The 16,585-nt window shown below is 39.4% G+C and overlaps 1 protein-coding gene across 7 annotated transcripts in view; it reads left to right on the forward strand.

Annotated features, from left to right (window-relative positions):
* Positions 1 to 16,585, forward strand: part of LOC113660118 (genetic suppressor element 1-like) — a 70,109-nt gene that overhangs the window by 42,186 nt on the left and 11,338 nt on the right. For 5 of the 7 annotated variants that reach the window (XM_047819338.1, XM_047819339.1, XM_047819340.1 and 2 more), the window contains exons 2-3: positions 10,185 to 10,382; positions 15,765 to 15,970. In XM_047819338.1, coding sequence (XP_047675294.1) covers positions 10,185 to 10,382; positions 15,765 to 15,970 — 404 coding nt within the window. Of the gene's footprint in view, positions 1 to 8,563; positions 8,743 to 10,184; positions 10,383 to 15,764; positions 15,971 to 16,585 lie in introns of those variants that run through there. The other 2 variants (XM_027173400.2, XM_047819343.1) reach the window with 2 other exon arrangements.

The raw sequence follows: 16,585 nt of genomic DNA on the forward strand, positions 1-16,585 counted from the left end.
ATTGGACTTGTTTGACTCATGGGGTGAAGCTGCTTTATTAATGGGCAAGTGATGATGAAAGTGCTCTTATTTAGAAGACTTTTATACAAGCTGGTAAGACAGACAGGACACACACACACACACACACACACACACACACACACACACACACACACACATATACTGGGAGAGCCTAAGGGAGAGAGCTCACCTCGAGGACTGTCATTACTCTATAAACTGCCCTGTTTCCCATCTCCTCCCTCTGCCCTGCCTCCCACTGAGCAACACACACATACATTCTCTCTCTCTCTCTCTCTCTCTCTCTCTCTCTCTCTCTCTCTCTCTCTCTCTTTTTCTCTCTCCTGTTAGCCTGCAATTATTGCCCAAAAGAGAGGGAAAGAATGACAGTGTGGAGGAGGAATGGAGAAAGAGAGAGAGGAGATGAAGGGGGAAGATGCTCCAATTAATTACTAAACAGCAGGAAGCATTAAAGCTACAGAAACAATTTATTATTTTGATAATCAATCAATCTGTTTGCTTTAATTAATGAATATTGTTTTTAAATAATAGAACTGGGTCATGAATAAAGTGTTTTGTTTGTGTGATTACTCTTTTTCACTTCATGTGCTGTCTAAAGTCTGGCATGTCTTCTTCAGATAGGATTTGAGCTTCATGTTGTTGAGAGCTGCACGAGCTGCTGTATTGTATTCTTATTTACTATTTTAAGGATTTTCTATATCCAGTTGCAGTACAGGGAGGGGTAAACCCAGCAAATAGGTTGTACTCTAACCCTACTAACTGTACATGAAGGGTTATATCATTGTTTAATCAGGGGTTACCATGGGTTAAACATTAACAAGAATATTTATGCTACAGATGGTACAAATGTTGTTTACTGTAAACTCTTGGTTATGATAGATACACAGTAGGTGTTAGAGTTGAGCAAACTAACAGAGCCAGGTTTTACAATGTTTTGTGGATCAAAGAACATAAATAACAGACTAATCACTTAACTGTAGAGAACCATGCAGTTTATATAGAGGTCTCTTCTTATGGTCCATGTTTTGGTCTTGTACTAGACAGGGACGGCCGAAATAAAGATTTCTGTTGTGCATCACATTGCCAGCTATTCATTTTCAATAACATCAGTGCCATTAGTTGCTTTTTATTTGTAAGGAACCATTCTTACACTCTTCATGGAAAACAGTGTGTGTGTATTTGACAGAGAGAAGAGACAGTCCACTTTTGTTGAAATCATGGTCCAGATGGCACTGAGGTGATAAGCACACAAAGGAAGCATGGGCTGTATTAGGTTCAGATTGTGTGTATTTGCAAGAGTGTTTACGTGCGTGTGTGCATGCATGTGTGTCTGCTTGTATGTTTCTTCTTGTGAGTGTGTGTGTATGTGTATGTGTATGTGTGTGTGTGTGTGTGTGTGCGTGGATGTGTGTGTGGATGTGTGTGTGCGTGTGCACATCCGTGTGTGTGTGTATTTGGGCTGGAGGCAGTACGGTACAGTCTGTGTGAGTACCGGTTTTGTGTGTTGCTCCCTCACTCCCACAAGAGCAGCAGAAGGAGACCTGAAGTAGACTGGTGGCCATTAGGGAGTCTAGAGGTCTGGTGTGGTTCCCAAAACTGTGCCTTTCCCATAGGCCTTTGGGAGTCACTACAGTGGTGCAACAGCTGTCCAGGGCCAAACATTTCCCTAAGAGAAGCACACAGAGAGCAGGTCTATTATACACATGTAGTAAGCAAATGACTCAGTTCTGCACTTTCAAATAAAATATTAAATAAACAACAAAACGATATTTAGTGTCATTCTTCAGCTGTAGCTCACTGTGTATAATTACAGTAAAGTAAAAAGCTTGGTAAACACAACACAGGGTACGTCTGTGTTGTCTAATCTTTCAGCGCATCAGTCATTAGAAACCTTTGCTTTCATAAAAGAGAAGCAAGAGATGATGAGAGGAGGACAGGAGGAGACAAAAGGCGAGAAGAAAGAGTGGATTTGATTAAAGGGATGTGTTCACTTACACTTTCTGTATGTTTCTAGTTAAGAGGGCAAAGGTTAGCTCTATTTTATACATCTACGCTATACTCCTCGGTCTTTCATCTAGCTCTCATGCTTCACTCCTTGCTTAATGTATCGCTTTTCCGTTTCCCTTCACTACAAAGGCTAATTGCTGCCCTGTTTGTTGATGCACATCTCATTTGTGCGGCTTTACAATTAATCACATACTAAGCAAAATCAAAGCGTTAGCCTTGCCAATTAGATGATACAAAAGGCCACAATTCAGGCGTTTAGTTTAGCAGTAGTGTGCTCAGTCTGAAATGTTCTCACTGTTTGCTGACAGGGCTGAAAATCATTCCTGTTCTCTTAGCGTGTTCAGCGGCTGTGTGTTAAGACCACCACTGTTTAATTACATACAAGTGCTATGTCACTCATAATAATTAGTTATTATTTTTAACAGAATAATAACAGCCATATTTATTGTTACTGATTGTGCTCGTGCTTATTTTCTTCATAATTTAGAATCTCGATTTCTCTTTGATTCAGAGGAACTTCATGCGTTTCAAGACAAATTCAAAGCTTAATGCACTACCATTTATCCTGCTGTTTTTTTTTTTGACTAATAAGCTTAAATCATCATCATCTAACATGTGTTCTTTCATGCTACAGTAACAGAGCAGAGGGGTTGTACAGGGATTCAGAATAAACACAAATATTCTGTTGATTCAACGTCATACTGTTTTCTGTCATGTTTGAAGTGGAATGTGGTGTCATTTATGTCACTTTAATGTTGTGGTGTTCAGTAGGATTTCTAGATAATGGCTAAAAACAAAAATGAGACCGTTAATATGGTGTATCAGAACATAGAGTAGAAATAACTCGATGTATGAGGCCATCCTTAAAAATATTCTGGTTTGCAGTAACAGTAAAAAAAAAAAAGGTTTGGTCGGTAGGTCTATATATATTAAGTTTCAATGTAAAAATTGTACAATTTTGGTGATGGTGATTACGTAAGTATGACTTTAAGCAAATTAACATATTGTGACGTCACTGACTGGGTCTTCAACCCGTGCCTTCGGGCGCATCATCGCAAACCTTATTTTGATGCTGGACACAGTTTTTCCAGAACTTTGTGCCAAGTTAAAGCGGTGTTGAGCTGTTTTGATGAATTTTTTAGATGTATTATGGTGCCCGAACCCGTTAATATTATTTTATTGCTTTTGTATAAGTTGTTTGAAGAGTAAAAAAAAAAATTACAACCGGCAAGTCGGCCGGACTTAAAGCAAAAAAATAATTAAATAAATAAAATTTGAGAAACAATAATATTTTTAAGGATGGCCTGATGAGTATATATTTTTTTACCAGTGGTGTTAATTGTTTCTGCCAGGTCTTTAGAAGACGATTGCTCCTTAGTCAGAGTCCGGTGCTGTAAACTGAGATTACAGCACTGACACAAGGACACAATCGTCACAGTCTTCAGTTCCAGTTAAGTCCATAAAATGAAACTTGGTAGTTTACCAATAAGTATGGCTAATAAAATGTCCAAGTTTATCAGCAAGTCAGCAGAGCTTTAACATCACAAATTACAAACTCACTCCATAGCACTGACTCATTCCTGAATCTGATTGGTCAGAAGGTTGTGATTAATATAAACGTGATGTGAAATACTCAGAGCTGCTGTAACAGAAAATTAATGTCCTCACTCTATATACATTATTGTCGATATAGTAACTACGTTGGGATTTGGTGTATGGGTTATTCTCCACATAAACACATTAAATAAAGTGTAATTGTTGATGGTGCTCGCAGAGTATTTTATGTGGGACTTTTTTTTTATTATCAGACTTTATTCCTTAATGAACGATTTTATCTTCTTTTCTTTTCATGCAAATGTTATTCTTTAACAGTGGCTTCTTTACAAAGAGAACAATATGGTCAGGGAGGATATGAATTCCTGCAAATCACCATGTAAACTCCTGCCCTATTGAATGAATACAGCTTTGGTCTTTCTATACATTGTGCTTTTGTGTTCACATTTTTCATGTAAAAGATTTATAGTAGAGGTTAGGTATAGAGCTTTAGGTTAAAGGCTTTTTCTATACATTTGCTTTAGTTAAATTCCTTTCTTCTCTCATGTCTGTGCCATTGTAAAAAAAAAATAACTGTGGAGCTCCCACACGTCAGCATGGTAGATGTTTTAAGTAGAAATTTTTAGAGTATTCATTATTTAGAACATGCATTTCAGCTACATCTATAACATGAAATCTTTCTTTTACTTGCACGTATTTTGATGGACATTATATCTCTCTACCTCACACACACACATGTTCGTTTCTTGTTCTTTCTCACCAGCATCGTTATTTAAACACACACATACAGTATGTACACACACATTCACACACACACACTGAGGTTAATGAGCAGAGGGCAGGTGTGTTTGAGGCATTCTCTGGTCTTAATGAACACCAAGGGCACCTCAGGTCCCTGTGGTCACCCACGCATTACTGCTGTTGTAGTGCCATTAGGGACGTGTGTGTTCCTGCTAGCATGTTTCTATGTATATATTCTTTGTCTGCCGGTACACTCTACAAAACAAGCTGACATACCATCCATCATCCATTTCCCCCCATTGCTCTGCTGTTAGATTTCCATAAGCTGGTCATGTCGGGTAGGGCAGGGTGGATTTGCATGGTCTGTGCTGTCTAATGAACAGACCTTTGGGAGCCAGAGGAAACTGTGGGACTCTAGGAAGAAACTATCGAGCCACCCACTGTCGCTACTAAATGCCCTGAGTCAGCATTTTCACTTGCCAAAATATTGTGACCCCATGCTATTAAAGCATACTCTTTTTCTTCTTCTTCTTCTTCCCTCTTTCTTTGAGTATCACCATGAGTGTTATGTGCCAAAGAGGCAGGTAAATTAGGAGTCACCCAGGACTCACTTTCTACTGCCAAATTTCAACCAGAGGGATTTTTTGTTTTGTTTTGATGCTTAATCTTTTATTCTAAGCCTAAAACAGCCGTAATGAGGTTACAGTATAAAATATCAGCTTTTAGTATATGGATTAATGCCAGATTCATTTCAAAATTCCATTTGAATGGCAAGTAATCAATGGATCAGCTTGTGAATGCTTATCAATGTTATGTAATGAACCAAGCAACCTAATCAAGGATAATTATAAGGAGGCAATAACTTTTGTTGATGGTCATCTTCAGACACGGTGGTGTTTCTGCTCCACAGCTGCATGGTCCCCGGTATGATCCGTATTCTCACTGCCATGTGGGTGTCAGTGTGGCTTCCTCTGGGTTCTCCAGTGTTCACTTCAGTAAACTTTTATTTGTATAGTGCTTTTAACAATGCACATTTTCACGATGCAACTTTACAGGAATATAAAAGTTCTGAATAAAAATGATAACGTTTTAAAATTGGAATGAATCTTTATCCCTAACGAGCAAGCCATATCCTCTCACATGCTACCCAACATGCAGGGAAGTGGACTGGCTATGTTAAATTGCAACGTGGTTGGGAAACAGAAGGTGTGTGTGCATGATGCCTTGTGGTGGACTGATGTCCCAGGGATGTGGTTTCACTACGTCTCTGATCAGGATAAGGCAGTTCCTAGAAGGAAAACGAAGGAATCGAAAAAAGATATTTAGCTCATGAGAAAACTCCTATTTTTGCTATCTGGCTTTTTATACTGTATATGTTCACTGCAGAGTGTATAACATGGTAACACTGTTGAACCAATGTAGTGAACAAAAAAAGTGCATGATTACATCTAATATATTTAGGAGATGTTTAAAAAAAAAACAAACAACAACAACGTTTTTGGCTGTTAATTGATGTAAGAGTAGTTTAGCTCAAAAACATTAGCGATAATAAGTAAAACTAGAAAAAAGGATTAGTTTTTTTTAAACTTTTAATTATGTAAGCATTGTGATAATCAGAATACTTTTTATTTTTTCTTGTATGAACGTCTGCCTGATTTCTATAGCTAATTTCCTACAGCTCCATTTTAAGGTAATAGAGATAATTGGTCATTTGGTTGCTAAGTTGTTTCTTGAACAGCTGTGTGTCACTGCATCATTAGTTCATGCACTGCATCATTAGTTCTTTCATGAGAGCAAGTTCTTTCTAAATGTGACCTTTGCATCTTTTGTCTTAAGATTAAGAATGTGTCAGTGGCAGTGAAACAAAATAAACCCGTGAGGCTCAAAAACCGATTAAATCGATTAGAGACGCTATGTATGTGTCGGAATCAACAATCACATTTTGAAATTTCAGTCATGAAAATAACTAGAACAGATTGCTGTAGCTGTTGAGGAAGTGGGCATAGATGTGTTAAAGAGAAGAAGACACTAGCATGACTTTGAGGTTCGTAAATCTCACACAATCTTTTTTTTCTTTAAAGTGCATGAAAGTCAACAGTTCATCTTAAAAACAAAGCACTTACAGAATTGTATTCCAGATGAAGTATTGTTTCAGAAATAGAGGGATTGTGTGTCAAAAAAAAAAACGCGACTCACTCTTTAATAGATACAAAGAGCTCAGAATTAAAGATGTCACCTGATTAAAGTGCAGACAAAGAGCACTACTAGTGACACACAGTATGTTTCTGAATTTCATCTCAAAAATCATAGTGCAGATATACGCTGGTAGTCCGGTTAGTTACAGACAACACCGTATATAAACAGAATTATTATTATATCCCTGCACTTTGTGTTTGTTTGTGTTCTCTGGCTGTATTTGTTTCTTGGTGATAGCAACTGAACAACTCCCATGCACCGGCGCTGCTAGATCAGAGATGAAAACCGTCTGTCTGACACCATCACTCATCATCTCCTCCTCTCAGTATGGGTGTGGGGGGGGAATAAGAGAGAAGGAGGTGTTAAGTTAACATTCCTAACTATCTGTTAAACCTGGGGAGTTTCATTGTGTTTTTTTTTTCACATGCACTCAGTTCCCCTTTCTCTCTCTCTCTCTTTCTCTTTCTCTTTCTCAAGCCAGTTCTCAAGCCAGTTCTCAAGCCAGTTTTAAACTATGTGTTTATTAAACTATGTGTGTATGTTTAGTGCCTGTCGGACTATATGATGCCCACAGCCTCGATAGTACTACTATTTGTTTTATGTGTAATGTATTTTAAAAAGCAAAAACCTGAACAGTGTTTTAGGTTGATGGTATTTTAATTCTGTAACCTAGTGTTAATGAAGACTGAAAAGCTCTTTGTGTTTTTTTTTTTTTGTTGTTTTTTTTTTGTTTTTTTACGCCGCTCTGGATAAAGTCTGCCAAACGCAGTGAATGTAAAATTATGATGTTCTCTACGATACATTCTCAGTCTTGGTGATCCAGGCCCATGCAGAAATAGAAGAAAAAGAAAGAAACCTTAGGTAATAAATAGGATTTTTATCTGTCTGGTAACATATTTTGTTTACATTTAGCCAGTGGCACTACTGTAGTTGTATCTGTCCTGTGACTTTTGCACCATCCTCCCATTGATGTGCTTTATATGAGCGGTGTAGCAGCAGTTACACTCTGGGGTTTTAATTCAAACTTTCTGCCTGAATTTTATCCTCTGTTGTCTTTGGCTACAATGTCACTAAATGGTTGAGAGTTAAGTACATTATGCACGTGTGAAACCAGTGCTCTTAACCACAGCGAACAAGTTCTTGTAAGACGCGCAGTCTACAATCCGGCTTAACTCTGTTCCTGTCTGTGTAAGGACTTGCGCATATCCATGCACTTAACGTCAGAAAACAGATTTTATAGCTTAGTGAGATACTGCTCTTCTTTCCACATGTCTATAATCTAAGGTGAGTAATCTGTCAGACAGCAGGCTGCACACACTTGTAGGGAGGTTGGATGACTTCATGTTTATAAATAAATGCAAGAAAAAGAAGGTGATTAGTGTAGGCAACATCGTGTCTAAATGTGACGTGGTGTAATTGCAAGGTTGAAAGATGTTTTTTCCTTCTGTTGCTCATAACTTACATCATTCATCTACAACAACTTTGCACACCCCTGCTGCTTGGTTCTGTCTCTCACTCTTTCTCTGTCTGTCTCTCATTCTGTAGTGAAACTTGTTAAGGTGGTGAGGTCTTGATCTTTGTTTATGGAATGTATGGAAATTGTTTCACAGTGCAGGGGGAGGAGCCAGAGCAGAGGGTGTGGCTGGTCCGGTACAGAATGGGTGGGATTAGTGCAGGTATTCGGAAGGAGGGTGTGGCCTAATGTACCGGTAGGGGTGGATGGGGTGATTGGCTGTTCAGGAAAAAAGTCCTGTGCTAAGGTAGAGGATAAAGTTACACAGAAGCGGGTATGTGTGGCCTGTAATAACAAAACGAGAAGATAGAGGATGCCATTGTTTGTAGTAATACGGACGAATCACAAGGTGTGGCGTGTGGCAATAAGGAGGCGACAGGAGGGTGTGGTTTGTCACTGTACAGCATTTACTTGTCTGTGAGGGGGGAAAAAATAGAAAAAGAGGAAGTGAATTAGAGGGCAGGTCATGTGATACAGCAGCTGTTAGATTGAGAGACAGAGGGAGACAGAAGGAGTGTGTGTGTGTGTGTATGTGTGTGTGTTTGGCTGCAGGGAGTAAACGAGTGTGAGGTGCTGTGCTGCTGGGATGAGGGAGAAGATCAAGTAAGCAGCCTTGAGTGTGGTGGTTTGTTTTTAATAATAGAATAAAGACTACACAGGACAGTGTTGTATGCGGATGACTGGAGGCTGAAGGTTTTGGCATAATCCATTAGGTAGGTCTGGATTTATTTTGGATAAGATAAATAATACATTTAAATGCTAAGTATTCAGTATGTGCATACATGTGTATATATATATGGATGTTTTCTAATGAGTACTGTTCATATTTTCACCTCAATGACGTGTGTGTGTAGTGAATCTGAGCAGCGCTTCAGAAAGTCACACACACAGTGTGTGTGCTGTGTTTACATGTGTGATGGAGACTCTAGCTGGAGTGGACTTTCACTTTAGGGGAGTCAGGGGACCAACATATGCTAACTAGAGCCCCTAATGTGGCTAGTGTCATTAATAATTGCTCCCTGCAGTTCAACATGAGGACAGAAGGGAGCAGAGTTTACTGTTATAGAGCTTATGATGAATGTGAGTATGTGACCACTGACTCAGGTCGAAGATATGGAAACTCCTACACAATACATCACAGTAATCAAAGCAGCTACATTTAAAGAACATTTTAAATACAGTAAGTTGTTCTGAATAATTTCTATTTATTGGGTACGGAAAAAACTGATGGATGAAGGAATAAAAGGGTAATTCTATCTCTCACCCTATCAGATATTATCTAAGACCTACTGTATATATTACTTTCTTTTTTCCTACAAAAAGAAAGTAATATATACTATAATAATAATATAGCTAATATATTACAGTTAGCATCATTTTTTTGTCACCGTCAGCTCATTAACCTTCTCAGCACTCTTCCTCGCTTATTATTGGCTTTTGATAAACGTACCTGCCAAATGAATACATGTAAATGTAAATGAAGTTTACACACTCATCCATTATATTGTCATGTGCATATTGTGAGACAGCATGTGCTTCCCATATTCATGAAGCATTCTCTGTAGCTTTATCGATGCTGCTAAAGTGTGATATTGATTTCCTCAGGAGGTGAAGTTAAATCCATCAATTCTTTTTTGCTAAATCGGAGGGCTATTATCTCTGCATTAACTTTGATAGAGAGATGACCGGTTATGCATTCTCTACAGAAATGCTCTTATATAGTGAGGAAGTATCACCAAACATACGCCAAGCTGATATATATATATGAATGTGATGCTTATAAAGATTGTACAGTGATTTGTGTGAGAGAGAGAAAACAAACAAACCACAGAACAGCTTCACTGCTGCTTCACATTGAATTTACAAATCTCTGGAACTGTACTGGAGTGATGACTGGGATTCAGCTAAAACATATTCCCTTAGCTGTTTCTGACTTTCTGACAATGATGATCGTGATAGAGAGCAATGTCTAACATGTCTCTCGCATATTTGCCAAATTGCATTCAGATCTGCTGACTGCAAAGGACATGATCACATTTAAATCAGTCTCTCTCTCTCTCTCTCTCTCTCTCTCTCTCTCTCTCTCTCTCTCTCTCTCTCTCTCTCTCTCTCTTTCTCTTTGACCCCTCCCCCATTGCTCTTCTCTCTTCTTCAGGCATGAGCCATGAGCCAAAGTCGCCATCGTTAGGAATGATCTCCACGGCAACACGCACCACGGCGACCGTCAGTCCTCTCACACCCTCCCCCATCAGCGGCACAGTTCTAGCCAATGGGAACACCGCTTCCCAGTCCGCTCACTCCGGATTTGCCGCTGCTCTCCGCAAACTGGCCAAGCAGGCGGAGGAACCCAGAGGTGGGTGTGTCCTCTTGACTGCCCTCTTTTGTATTTGTCCTTTTCTCCACCCCTTTCTTCATCACTCCATACATGCAGCCAGACTCTGACTTGTGCATTTAATACACAACAGATTTACACACTTTTACACCATCACAACCTTTGACTTTAAATCGTTTTAAATCCTTTTCTCATCTCTACGTCATGCATCCCTCCTCCTCCTCCTCCTCTCTTCCCTGTATTTTTTCTATTCTTTCTGCTCAACTCGTGCTGTATGGCAGCTGAGCAGTGTCAGTTGAGGGCTATTTGAATGTTTGTGCTTGTTCCTTTTCCAGCACTTTTGTCTCTCAGACAAATCCGTCTGTTAAAGATCAGTGCAGTTCTACAATAAACTGTGCCTTGTGGTGCCTTAACTTCAGTAGATATCACATGTCTTGTGCAGAGAGATCTAATCTGTGCACCTTGCTGCTGCCTGCAAAAAAAGTGTGATTGTCTTTTTTTTGGTACAACTGAAAACTGCACGTTTGTGCTTCATCTACAGTGGTTTTGTTTATAAGCTACTAAAACCCAGTCAGTGTGGGGGGACTGAAATGGTGTGCTAAAATATCTTTACCTAGAATATCTTTTCACCTTTATAAAAAGAGTATGTTTGCCATATAATATCTTTTTTTCAGTTTAAGCTAATCTTCATTTGATGCTAATCTTCATCTTCATCTTTTGTCTTTATTTTGTGACTTCCTGTCTACCGATAGAAGTTGTTTGATTAATTTGATATTTTTTCTTTCATATTGGTAATAAAAATGTAAAGACCATTTATTTTTTAATGAGCTACAAAGTAAACCTGTTTCACTGCGGTTTATTCGTACGTGTAGTTTAATGTGGAGAGGAAGCACACTGCTTACTGGATCTGCTTACTTTCATTTTGATATTTTGGTGTTTAAAGTAAGTGTATTCATTCAGCCGGGTGCTTGTAAATCCAAGTATATCTTCTTGCAATTATTTGTGATTAAGAGCACTGAATCTCTTTCAATATCAGTAACTATTACAGCAATGTTGTTATTGTGGCACATAGATGGAAACCAGATATTCAGCAAATGTCAGTTCGTATAGAATTAAATCTGGCTACGCAGTAAAAGGCCGGTTGTTACAATTGGTCCAGGTTTTACATGTACACTTTTACACACTTACACACTTACACACACACACTTACACACACACACACACACACACACACACACACTTACACTGTGCTCCAAGGTCTGTTGCTGTGGTCAGATCACACGGAATAGATTTGAATAATATTTGCATGTGGATTTGACGGATTTTGCTGGCACATTGTTGAAGTCCCCATCTGTCTGTGTGATTGTGTTCTAGCCACAGCCAAAGACGAGACTCACAGATACGCCGCCCAGCTAAACACCCCCCCCCCACACACACACAAACACACACTCAAGCTCACACACACCCAAGTGCGCACATACACTTGCTCTCTTTGTTTTTTAATGATAGTTTGACACACGCTTGAGCTCGTGTGGAATTTGCCACGAGCAATCAAACTAGCACTCTGCAGTAAATGAATTTTTTTCAGCCACAAGCTGCAGATGAAAGTCAGAGTTCAGGAGGGAACTTCTGGAGAGAGGTGCATGAACTGATTGGGTTATTTGAGGAATCACTTCATTTAAAACTTGAGAACGAATAAAACTTCTGGGAGAGTTCTGTCAGCTGTTAAGAGGTGATTATGGCACTGGCCTCCCTGAGCGTCACTGAACTATCTCTGTTCCCAAAATCCCATCGTAGATTATTAATAAAGTTAATAATTTTCTTTATTAAGCTTATTAATAAAGAAAGCTCAACCTTTCAAAAAGCAGCTAATGAATCTTCTCAAGCTAACATCTCCTCTTATCTGCCTTTTAGCTGACTGTAAGGCTGCTTTCTTTCACAGCCTCTTTTCCTGTTTTATATATATATATTTATTTCTTTATTCATTTTACACATGAAACAACCCCAAGCATGAAGCTGAGCACACGATGGTTCTTCAAGCTTTTCTCTATCCACTGCATCTGTGGTAAAGGAACAATTCAGTGCTGGTGATAGAAGAAAAATATCATATAATTCACAAAAGAATTTCTTTACTACAGAATATGTATCTTAATCTATTGGCTTTCTCACTGTTCTCAGTACAGTAGTGTCCCATTCGAAAATGACACTAAAACCAATGTTTTGATTTTCTATATTTTAAAAAAGATGTTACAAATATTTAACACTGAAAAAGAGAAAAAAATGTTTGTGCAAATGTTAACATTGCAGTAGCTGCTTCCAGTTAATATATAGTTACATAAACAAAGATTTTTAACATCTAAAACATAGAATGACATCCATGTCACAATAGATATCGAGTCTTTAAATATAAATATTGAATTGTAATCATATTACCCAGTCTTTTGTTCGTTTACCGCAAACAAGATAGACGACATTTTCTCTTTTTTAAATGTATTTATTTATTTCATAAAGGGAATATTTACTGTAAATGGACGTTAGGACATCGATTCTGTACAAATGTTCACTGTATTTATAAAACAAGTTTCATATCTGTATAATTTTCCTTTTCACATGTGAGACTGATTATTGTGTGGGCAGATTTTCTAGTTATGAGTAAGTTTATTTCAGTTTGATCATGACAAGATGCCACAAACCTCCTGTTACCAGAACGATATGTTACTGTACTGCTTCGGTTGTATAAACTAGATAAGGACCACGTTGTTTAGACTTTCTCTCACGTCTTTATTGTTAGAGTGTAATAGATGTAGTTTGGAATTTGCTTCATGTATTTCAAACACCAGTCGACAATTCATCTGTAAACCTCTTTACACTGCCAGTACAGGTGAGTATTGAGTCACGCAGTGTGTCATGGTTCTTGTCAGTTATTATTGCACACAGGCTTTAGATGCACTGAACTGTAGGCTTGGGGTGATTTATGATACTATCAGGATTAACAGATAAAGTCTAAATATCACGTTGATATGATATCGAGATGATTTATGTCTGTTGGCAAATGTGCTGTCTGCTGCTTGTGTGTTGTAATATGTTTCCTTTTAAGCTCTTTTGTATTCCATATGAACCATAGCCTGCTGTCTGACACTAAAATATCATCCTCTGATGCATCTTACATTCCCTTGTCCATGTTTGCCAAACAGATGTGCCATGAAAGTGTTCTTTGGTAGAGAAACATTATGAAAATAAGACGATTTCAGTTTTCTAAGACCTTACAGACTGGTAATTGGAGTCATCTTTGAGTCATCCTGAAAATAAAAAAACATGGGCTAAATGATAATGCTAGCGACTAGCAGTTAAAGCTAATTTCTAACCAGTTTCCAGGTTTTTATTTTTGACTGTAATGACAAATGTTTTGACATGTTACATATGTCTGCGACTCGATCGTCAGTCCGCACTAAATTTAGGGGGAGCCCATGATAGGATGAAGTTACATTGCATATAATTGGGGTCCAGCAGAAGCTCTCTGGCAGACATGCTGATCTTCAGGTCATTGAAACAGAACTTTAACCTCTGAGACACTGGTAGATGATTACTTTCCAGGCAGAGTCATTTTGGTTTGGTTTGGTTTTTAGACGTCACTATTTTTAGCTTTGACCATTGATCGTTAAATTTCTTCCTATTGGCTTTGATTAAATAGAGACAGAGGAGTGAACAAGTGCTGGAATGTATTGACTGCTCCTGCTTTTTTTTTTAGCCGTGTGATGAAGTAGTAGCTCTGTACCTGACTCAATAGGATTTCTTGACTAATTGCTGTTGGACCTTCAATGATTACTGAGCTATATAATGCCTGTCTCTTGGTCTGTGGACTTGCCCCCCCTTTCCTCCCACCATCTCTCTCTCTCTCTCTCTCTCTCTCTCTCTCTCTCTCTCTCTCTCTCTCTCTCTCTCTCTCTCTCTCTCTCTCTCTCTCTCTCTCTCTCTATGTTTCTCAGTAGTTTATTTTTCAGCAGTGCCTCTGCATGGCTAAGCTCATTTGGGAAAACTGCCGCTGACTAGAGTTATTTGCCTTTGTTGACTTATGCATATTTGTGGGGTGTGTGTGTGGGGTGTGTGTGTGGTGTGTGTGTGTGTGTGTGTGTGTGTGTGTGTGTGTGTGTGTGTGTGGATCAGTGACTGCTTGGACTACAGCTTTGGCTTAATCAAAGGCCACAGTAAAGCAGATTTTCTCTAACCTCCTCAGGGAGTAGCCCACTTTAAAGCGATTGAGCATTGGCTTAGAGTAATACACTCGCACACATACTGTATACACACTGGTAAAAGGGACACACAATTTAAGACAGATGCTTATGCACACACACACACACGCAGACACACACACACACGTGCGCGCGCACACACTTATCACCTCTGTGCAAAGACAGGCGCCCAGAGAGGGGTTGACCTACTTTGCTCCTATTGTTGGGTGGCTCAGACAGGTGCTGTGAACAGGGGGTACGTTTTCTGTTTGTGTATCTGCATGTTTGTGTCACTGAATTCATTTGTCTCACACACACACAAACACACACACACACACACACACACACAACAAGTAAACCTGCTTATCAGTGTCTGGCTGGATTTATTTTACCATTGATATTTCTGTAAATTGTTCTGAAGGTCTGAACACACACACACACACACACACACACACACACACACACACACACACACACACACTCAAACAGTGCACTGCTATGGGTTTAGTTGATTAATGGGAGAAAGTGAGCAGAGCGTGTGTATATATGATTGCATTTCACTGTTGTGTGTGTGTGTGTGTGTGTGTGTGTATGTGTGTGTGTTCACTGCAGGGAGATTTTAATCACTGTTTGTTTCTGTAGCTTTGTAAACTGGCATCTGATCTGTCATTGAGAAGAGGGCTTTGTTAGCGAGGAGGTTGGCAGTCAGGAAGTGATGATGCACATACACTTATCTGACAGCCTGCTTGTGCTTTCTGGCACACACACACACACACACACACACACACACACACACACACACACACACACACACACACACACACACACACACACACACACACACACACACACAGCCTTTCCACTTCTCTCATCTTTTATCTCTTTTTCCTTTTTGCTGTTTCTTTTTCCTGGATTGCTGGGAGATTTGTCATCTGCATAGCTTCTCACTGAGTGCTGAAAGGGTTTTTGCTTTGTGACAGGACTTGTAAATCGAGTACTGCGTAACTTTATCTAGCTGTAAGACTTGATAATGTCCCACACAGGTTTGACACGTTGTTTAACTTCTCTCTGAATGAAAAATGGTGATAGACGATTTGAGTCCCACTGCTTTATCCTCGCGTTATTCTCTGCTCCTGAACTGAAATCTTGCTTGTGTTGTTCTTTTTATCCTCAGGCCCCATCAGTGGCGATTCTTCTCCTGTTTCCTCTCCAGCCACCAATCACAGCTCACCAGTGGGCACGCCCAAGCGGGTTTCATTAGTGTCAGGGCCTGGTCTTGGGGCTCCTTCTGCCACCCACAGTGTGTCGAGTACGCCACCCGTGGTCACCATCGCTCCTACAAAAACAGTCAATGGAATGTGGAGAAGTGAAGGGAGACAGGTGAGACACAGCTCCTCGTCCCAAACAGTGTCCCAATTGACTATTTGTAAGAGGTCATTTCCACCAGAGGGTCATCAGCCATATTGAAATCTTGGTAGCCCCGCTCCCTTTTTCACTACATAAGCATGACGTGTGAAACATCCACACTTTATTTTTTCTGGTTGAATAAGTGCACTTTTTTTTTTTTAATTTCAAATAAATTTGCAATGGTGTGAGCACACTCCTCACATTATTTCAGCTACAAAATTGTATACATACACTATATACTTTGTGCATATGTATTTGGATGCTGATAAAGTAAATTGCAAGCAGCCATCTCGCAGTGACACACTGAGTAGTCTAGTGAAATCTTGTGACTTGTAGTTAAATGAGGACGAGACTTTCCTCTCCGTATCTCCAGCCTTGTGTATGTTTGAGGTCACGGAAAGGCCACAATACCACCAGCAATCATCTCTCCTTCTTTATGAGCCATTAGAGAAATTCACCCAGTTTGCATGGGACCTGTCTAAGCTCTCCAAACACACACTGTCTCTCCCTCCGGATCGCTTTCCTCTTCTGTACCTCTCTTTTTCCTTTCCTTCTGTTCTCTTGTTTTTATCTCTGCATGTCACTCAT

The sequence above is a fragment of the Tachysurus fulvidraco genome, chromosome 10, assembly GCF_022655615.1.
Source record: "Tachysurus fulvidraco isolate hzauxx_2018 chromosome 10, HZAU_PFXX_2.0, whole genome shotgun sequence".
Classification (NCBI taxonomy): Eukaryota; Metazoa; Chordata; class Actinopteri; order Siluriformes; family Bagridae; genus Tachysurus; species Tachysurus fulvidraco.